The sequence below is a fragment of the Lampetra fluviatilis genome, chromosome 54, assembly GCF_964198595.1.
Source record: "Lampetra fluviatilis chromosome 54, kcLamFluv1.1, whole genome shotgun sequence".
NCBI classification, from domain to species: domain Eukaryota; kingdom Metazoa; phylum Chordata; class Hyperoartia; order Petromyzontiformes; family Petromyzontidae; genus Lampetra; species Lampetra fluviatilis.
Genome location: NC_136328.1, coordinates 9850872 through 9859680, shown reverse-complemented (window position 1 = coordinate 9859680; position 8809 = coordinate 9850872). Strand labels below are relative to the sequence as shown.

Genomic DNA, 8809 nt, shown 5'->3' with positions numbered 1-8809 from the left:
ATTACCACGGTTGGCTACGCACGGTGCGAAATAAGTTTAACATACATACACCACACTGTACACTACACTATACCCACTTAACATCCCACTATAATACTAGTGTACAGTGTACTCCACATTTAATGCAACAAAGACAAAGATCCCCTGAATAGCCTTAACAGACTGTTGGGGCAAATGTTGTTAGCGAGTACCGATGAAGTACGGTACGCATGGGGGTGGGTGGCCAGCACTACGCACGACCGCCTTTGTCTCCCCAGTGGCGATATTTTACACACCACACGAAATAATCATTTGAGGCGGCCAGGGTAAGGTCCAGGGCCCATTCAGATAATCGTCAATGCTGTTGGCCGTGAGCGGGAATCAAACTCAAGCCGTCAGGTTCGTAACGCAGCGCCCTAACTGCTACACTCACGCTCCCCTTATTAAATATAACATGCACACATAAACACGCACACACAAATACAAAACACAAATATTGACGCAAATACAAATTCACAAACAAGAATGTTAAAATTAATATCCTAACGGTCACAAAACGCACCAAAAACCCCGTTAAAACCGACAAACTTAAAAAAACATGAAATAATGTTAATAACAAAAAATTCACAATCCCCTTCACCACTAAGTGGCGGTGACGTCATCATGGCACTTGTGCCACGCTAGATGCACTTTGAGGCCACGTAAAGTGTCTCAGGCCTGCTGGCAGAACAGACCCAGGTGCCATGGGTTGACTGAGATGACTGGCAGATGCAACCACGAAGACACGCACATTCACATTATCACAGGAAAAAATTTAATGTGATGTGGAAATGCTTCAAATATTAAAGAACTTAGCTTCGGCAAACTTGAGACGATGGATGCCTACGGTCCCATCACGTGCACACTACCTCCATCATTACCATCACCAGCATTACCACCACCATAACCACCACAATCATCGCCAACACCACTGTTATCACCACAATCACCAACATCATTGCCACCATCTCCACCATGCCCTGCTGCGAAGCAGATGGGAGACAGGAGCCCCATGCAGAAAGAGGTTTGAGTCTCTGGCGAGGCGGCTCAGCTGGGGAGCCGTCGGAGTCGTTGATCTCGGCGCTGGGCTGAGGTGCCGGGTGGTTGCATCGTGGGGCGCGCGCAGAGGCCCATGATCTCCGCTTAGGCAAGAGCCACACGATGCTGGTGATGGTGAGACTGTAAGAGCGATCCTTGAAGGTCGTGCCGATTGTGCAACGGGCAGCTTTATTGCGGTTGTGCGCATCACATCAAGTCAGCATTTGCAACATCATCATGAGCTGCAACATCACCAGCAGCTACAATATGATCATTCGGGCCATGGGTTGATGTAATTCGCATCTGCATTCAACCTTGTAGGCTTACAGACTGGTTAAGTGCTAATAAGGTTTTTCCCCTTTTTTCTGGCAACAAAACTGACACCTTTTGAAAGGAATCATGCTTACATTAACCACAATACCTGCAGTCAAATGCAAACAAAAAACAATACTCTGATATTGCATTTGACTGCAGGTATTGTTAATGTAAGCATGATTCCTTTCAAAAGGTGTCAGTTTTGTTGCCAGAAAAAAGGGGAAAAACCTTATTAGTATATTTTGGTACTGGCAAAGGAGATCCCATGATGGTTAAGTGCTGTTTGTGAGAATTTATTAAGGCTGGCACTCCACACTCACAAACACGGCCAAATATTGACTCACTCACCAACTAACTCAACCACCTACTCACTCTTTCACCCACACACTTACAAACCCACTCACCGCATCGCTCACTCACTCATGCACTCACCCACACACTAAAACTATTAAAACTAAAAGTATTTATATTTTACCAAGTAAAGCCTAGAGCCATTAGCTCTTTTTCACAAATTATAGCTCAACCAAGTGGTTTATTACGTGGAAATGGATTGCAGCCAAATACTCTAAACGCATATTTCTAATTGTGGCGGGAAAAACCGGAGGACCCCGAGAAAAACGCAAGCTACAATGGGGAGAACATGCAAACTCCACAAATACAGGCGTCAGGGTTGGAATCCAACCCACGACATCCTGTACACCAAGAGGGAGATAATATCTCACCACCGCAGTGCCCCGCCCACTCATTCAACAACCCACTCATCCATTCACTCACCCATACACTCACCCACGCACTTACTCACTAACCCACTTGCTCACTCACCTAATCACTCTCACTCACACACCCACCCAACCATTCACCCCCTCCCCCCCGCCCGTTCACTCACACGCCTACTCACCCACCTGCCCACAAACTCGCTCACTAACACACTTGCCCACCCACTCGCCCACCCACCGACTCGCTCAACCACTCACCCACCAACCCACTCGCTAACCCACTCGACCACCGACATCATCACCACAGTCATGGTGGTGACCTTAGTGTCACGCGGCAGAGAGCACGGGCGAGCAGAAGAAGTCGAAGGCGAACCGTAGGGCGCTGCGCAGGGCGGCACGCCAATCCCGCTCCACCTTCTCTTGGCGCGCCGACGTAGCCGCCGGCTCCAGCCTCCGTATGCAGCTGAGGCAGCGCAGGGCGCGCAGCTCGAACGCCGGCCACTTGCTGCCCAGCCGCCCCTCCAGCACCGTGCTGAACTCGATTACGCTGCCCTGCTTCAGGGGCAGCAGCGCCGCACGGAACTCACCGCTGGCGCGCAGCACCACATCCTTGGTGGGGTCCTCCTCCGCCAGGTTGGGCTGGTTGTTGTTGCTGGCGGTGGTGGCGCCGTTTTTAGGCGGTATCGGCATTCCCACCGTGATCTCAAACTTGTAGCGGTCAAATTTCTACCGGGGGTGGTGGGAGAGAGAGGTAGAGAAAAGAGTGGTGAGGAGGAGGGGGAGACAGAGCGCGCATCATATCCCCCTGTCGCAGAGTGGACATCGCTAAAGCCACCACTCTCCCTGTATTCAACTGCTGTGAGGTCTCATGCAGAGATGCCTAAGGCAGTGGTTCTCAACTTTTGTTGGCTAAAGTACCCCCCATTGTTTAATTTTATTCAACCGAGTACCACCCCCTTGCCTGACCCAACATGGTTCTGAGAAATACATTTATGAATAATGAACATCAATATTTCAATCTATCCTCAAGAAATTACGTAATTTGTTCACCCTCGCTGGTTCCTCTTGTAGCCCACATTGTTCACGATCAATAAGTCCAGAAAAGCATTACTGGTAGGAACTCACTAGTTCCACCAGCCCACAGGGGATTATTGTGTCCGTCCGTCGTGCAGGGAGGGGCTGGGTGGGGAGGGAGGGGCTGGGTGGGGATGGTGGGGAAGGACTGGGTGGGGAGGGTGGGGCTGGGTGGGATGGGGCTGGGTGGGGAGGGTGGGGCTGGGTGGGGGGTGGGAGGGGTGGGGCTGGGTGGGGAGGGGCTGGTCACCAGAGGTCGCAAACGGGTTTTGATTCATTCTTTGGTTCTTTCGGTAAAGTCACGTATAAAGATAAAATAATAAATTAAATTAAATACTAGCATACGACGTTTCGATTGCAACACAAGCAATCATCATCAGGTATAAATTAAATAGAAACACAAATCTAGTATACTTAGAAATGTAATGTAATACAACAGAGAGTCGGATAACATAACAGTCAACACCCTATCTGGTTGATTACGTTCTTCCTGAGAATGCTAAATTTGAGAGAGAGATTAAACACAGAACCAGAAACATAGACAGACATATAAGCAGACAGATATAACAGAGATACATAGAGAGAGAGCAAACATAGGCACAAAGAGAAACTACGCCTCTGTGTCGAGGCCTTAAATAGAGAAAGGGGGGCGGGGGCGGGGAGAGAGGGAGGGGTTAGAGAAATTAGCATGTCCATGAGTGGAAACGGTGAGTTGCAAGGTGTAAACAGCTTGAGAGAGGGGGGCAGGGGCGGAGAGAGAGGGGTTAGAGAAATTAGCATGTCAATGAGTAGCACGATGAGTGGTACGGTACGAAAGCTTGAAAAAATTAGGAGGCAGGGAGAGAGACACACTAAATTAACTAACCTAGCAAAAATTTCGAAATGTAATGCAATGCAACACAGAGGGTCAGTCAACACACAATTAACGCATAGCCTGGTTGATTACGTTCTTCCAAAGTTAAGTGTGTATCGGTCTTCGTGTCTGTGTTTTTTCAAATTTCACACTTAACTTCTAATTTAGCAACCCGGCCGGGTACGGGTAGCTGGGTATCGGGTAGGGTACGGGTATCGGGTACCCGATTGCGACCTCTGCTGGTCACCCCGTGGTGTCCTGATAAAGGTCAACGTTTAACCTACTCACGCCGGCTTGTGCCCGCCCTCAGAGTCGGGCATATTTGCAGAATACACCAACCCGCCGTTCACCCTGGCCATTGACCGAGCAACCCAACGTTCCTACCAGCTCCCTCCGCAGGAATGTGTTTTATATCGTTCGAGGTTACCATATGTGTAATAAAGGACTCCTTCACACTTCGTTGTTCTCCGTGTCCTTTATTGGGTTCTTCCACGCACCCGCTGTTCCTCGTTCCGGCCTCGCCTTCCGCACGTCCGTGCGCCCCGCGCATGCTCCCCTGTGGCTCTCGCCCACGCCGTCACCTGGCTCCCTTCCGTGTGCTCTCCCTTACCCGGCCCGGCCACACCGCCCTTCGGGTACTCCGCACACGCTCCCTTCTGTGTCTCTCTCCGTGCGATCCCACATGCTCCCCTGCCTCTCTCTCCGTGCGATCCCGCACGCTCCCCTGTCTGGCCGCTCCCCAAGCACGCTGCCTTCCCGTGGGCGCCTATCCCTTCTCGACCACGTGGCAATGGCGCCACGGCTCCTTCCACCCTCCTGCGTGGATCCCTCTTTGGTTCTCACTCTCTCTTCCCCTTCTCCTTCCGGCCCTCCTCTTATATCCCCCTCTCCCACGTGACCCAACTCAACCTTCCATCCTGCCTCTGCCTCCGCCCCCCCGTTCACCCCGCTCCCATTGGAGCGAGGTGAGCAGTGGCCCCTCCCACACGCTCTCAATACACCGGCGCGTGTGAGCGGCGTGGAGGCCGGCAACAACCCTGTCCTTGCTCGCATTACATATGTGTAATACTTGTCTTAGAGATGACTTTTGGAATCGGTCCTTTTATTGACTCAAGTTCACATTTACTCCCCACTGCTGGTAGGCAACGGAAAGTGGACAGACAGACCACGAGACACGCACGGCCACGTGGCACTCGGAGCCCCGCTTGCGCGTGGCCCCTTCCTTCCTTCGTTTCTCGTCTGACCACGTGTCGTTCATCTCTCCCCTTATTTAATGCCTGGGTCACGTGGTACGCTCCAGCCAATCCTTGGTAGCCTGTGCCGAATCTTCTAGATTCCCCATCAACTCCCGGGACCACGCCCCTGACTTATCTTCCCATTGGCTGAGGCCAAAGCCAGCAGAACCAATCTCCCTAGCTGGCACCTCTCGATCACGCCAAGGCCATGCTCCCAGGCTTCCCCCCCATTGCCCCCCATTGGCTGTAAAGCAGGACCGGCAGAGCCGATCACCACGTGAGCCGGACATAGGCTCATATTACATTACCCCCCCCCCCCCCCCCCGGTGTAAAAGTCAGCCGTCTCGGCTGGGAAAAGGGTGACAAGCCGATCCAATTAAGTAGATTATTAGGGCGTCTAAGACGCATTAACAAGGAAAGGGGTGAAACAGGCGTCTATGCGCCGAAAAAAATAAAAATAAATCACCCATGAATAACAGACACACATTAGGGCGCCCCTGTAGCGCAGTAACAACAGGGAAAGGACTGTAAGGCAATCAATGCTATCGAAACGGAAGAGATTTCGACCGCGTACGCGACGCGGGACCCTCTTCGCTTCCCGCGCATGGTTGCCTTGCCGCCCGATCTGCAGGAGGTGGTTGCCGTGGAGAAGAAAGTGCGGATTTTCTTTGTGCCCAGCGCAGCGCAAACATCCTTGAGCAATTTGGAGAAGTTACGTCCCTGATCTGTGAGCAGCCTTTCGGGTGCTCCTTTATCCATGACATAACCATTCAAGAAAGCATCAGTGATGGAAGCGGCCGTTTGGTCAGGCAGAGGCCAGGCCATAGGCCATCGAGAAAAATATTCGACCCCGACCAAATGGTATTTGTTACCCCTAGCCGATGGAGGGAACGGCCCCAGGATGTCCAGAGCAACTAGTTCATTGATACGGGATACCTCAATCGAACGTAGTGGCGGCACATAATGTTGCCGAGGCGGTTTCCTTTTTGCACAATCATGGCATGACCGGACAAAGTCGCTAACGTCTGCCGTCATGCCGGGCCAAAATAAATCTTTCTGAATTGCGGCCAAAGTCTTCTGCACGCCGAGGTGCATTAATTTGTCAGCGTGCAGAGTGCGGAGCAGGTCATGGCGAAGGGATGTAGTAACGACCAGGCCTGATCGGTCAGACAATCCATCGGTACACATCAATAGTCCCGCCCGGCCCCGGAACATCTGCCATTTCCATCCCGTCAGATGAGCCCCCGGTTTCCCGATTAGTTTCCGCAGTGGAGCCAGAGAGGTATCGGCCTCCTGCTCGCGTAGCCACACCGAGTGCGGCAGCCGCAGGGTATCATCAGTATCCACTGGCACATCCTGGCCGTCCTCGTTCGACATCGCTCCCATAACCAGACAGGGCGAGGTAGGCAGCGCTGCACAGCGGTGCATACCCGTCAGACAGGCGCATGGAGGAATGGGTGGTAACCTGGAGAGCGCGTCCGCGTTGCCATGGCGAGCACCCTTGTGGTACGTGATATCGAAGGAAAATTCCTGTAACGATTCCAACCACCGAGCCAATTAGCCTGATGGTTGGTCCAATTTTAACGAGTATTGCAAAGCCGCGTGATCAGTGCGAACGAGGAATTTCCTTCCATACAGGTACGGCCGGTACTGCCGGACAAAATGTACGATCACCAAAAGTTCCCGCCTCGTCACGCAGTATCGTGTTTCGGCAGGGGATAGAACCCTGCTGCCGTATGCAACCACTCGTTCGACTCCGTCTTTACGTTGCGACAAAACGGCCCCGATGCCGATATCGCTAGCATCCGTGTCAAGGATGAACGGCTGGGAAAAGTCTGGGTAGTCGAGCGTAGGCGCCGTGGCGAGGTGATCCCGAAGAGAGTGAAAAGAGCATTCCTCCTCCGGACCCCATTTAAACCTCTGATTTTTCCCCGTCAGAACATGCAGTGGTTTAGCCAGTGTCGCGAATTTCTTAACAAAACGGCGATAGTAGGATGCAAACCCAATAAAGCGCCGAACGTCGCCCACCGAAGTGGGTGTGGGCCACTCTCGGACACATTTCGTTTTCTGATGGTCAGTGGACACGCTGTCCGAACTGACGATGTGACCCAAGTATCGGACGGAGCGTTGCAAAAGGTGGCATTTCTTTGGTTTAAATTTTAGGTCAGCCGAACGCATCCTCTGAAAGACAGTCTCCAGGCGTTGGAGGTGTTCCTCGAACGTGCGGCTGAAAACGATATCGTCCAAATATATGAGGCATGTTTCCCACTGCTATCCCGCCAGCACCAGTTCCATCAGGCGTTGGAACGTCGCCGGTGCCGCATTCAAGCCCATAGGTAAGCGGTTAAACTCAAAGAGGCCTTGTGGCGTGCGGAACACCGTTTTGGGTTTCGACGCGTCATCGAGGGGAAGCTGCCAAAAGCCCGACGACAGATCGAGGGTGGAGAAGAAATTTGCCCCTGATAAAGCGTCCAATGAGTCGTCCATCCGTGGTAAGGGGTATGCGTCCGCCACGGATATCTTATTCAACTGCCGGAAATCTACACAAAATCTCGTTCCACCATCTTTTTTCTTAACCAGTACCACCGGCGCGCCCCAAGGACTGTTGGACGGCGAAATAATATCCGCCGCCAACATTTCGTCTACCGCGCCGCGCACGTATTCCCTTTCAGCAGGGCTTATGCGATGCGGGTGCATACAAATCGTAGGCGTCGCACCGGTGTCAATATGGTGCGACAAAAGCGAGGTATGTCCGAGATCCAAATCATTTTTACTGAAAATGTCAGCATACTGTAACAACAATGAATGCAAAGCAGTCTTTTGCGTGTTCGACAAAGATAAATTTTCCCCGCACAAATCCGCGATCCACCTTTCCTGTGAACGATCGCGTGGCGGTCCATCGGTGGGTGTTTTAGTTGGTGGTTTACCGTCAAAGCTGGTGAAATCGGTAGTGGCGTGAGCCAATACCGATCCAGCCGGAACAACGACCCGGTCCGGGCCACCATTCAACACCTGTATGAACGGGGCCTGACCCTGCCGAACGATCGTTTGAGCCGCTACCAGGGAAAAAGATTTAGCCACCGAATTCGACGGGGATAACAGCACACCCGTCGCACCATCCTTAGCATGAAAAGGTTTTCGGTAACGCAGCGGAATAAGCATCTGCGAGCCTGACGGAACCTCTACCGTGGCAGCGACCATGGCGTTAACTGCGTTACCCGGGGGCGAACGGGCCAGCAGGGAAGGCAGGAACGACATCCTATGACCTCCTGGCATTTCTAAACAATCTTGGTCGACAAGTATCTTAAGTGGCATGCGGCGCAAGAAATCGGTGCCTAAAAGGCATGGGACGGCCAGTGAGCGAGAAATTAATACTGGTCCTTTCGCGGTAATATTACCGATAGCAATGCGCACATCGATTTGCCCGAAAATACCCATGCTACCCCCATTTGCAGCTACGCACGCGTCAGTAACCCGGCGGATTCGTGACGTGGGAATAGACAAGAGATGAAAAATGACATCGGAAATGATGGTGGCAGACGCGCCAGTGTCCACCAAAA

The 8809-nt window shown here is 52.2% G+C and overlaps 1 protein-coding gene across 2 annotated transcripts in view; it reads right to left on the bottom strand.

Moving 5' to 3' along the window:
* Positions 1-1212: 1212 nt before the first annotated feature.
* WFS1 (wolframin ER transmembrane glycoprotein) overlaps positions 1213-8809 on the bottom strand; it is a 47135-nt gene continuing 39538 nt past the window's right edge. For both annotated transcript variants that reach the window (XM_078879730.1, XM_078879731.1), the window contains exon 15: positions 1213-2813. In XM_078879730.1, the coding sequence (XP_078735856.1) occupies positions 2415-2813 (399 nt within the window). In that variant the 3' untranslated portion in view covers positions 1213-2414. The remainder of the gene's footprint in view (positions 2814-8809) is intronic.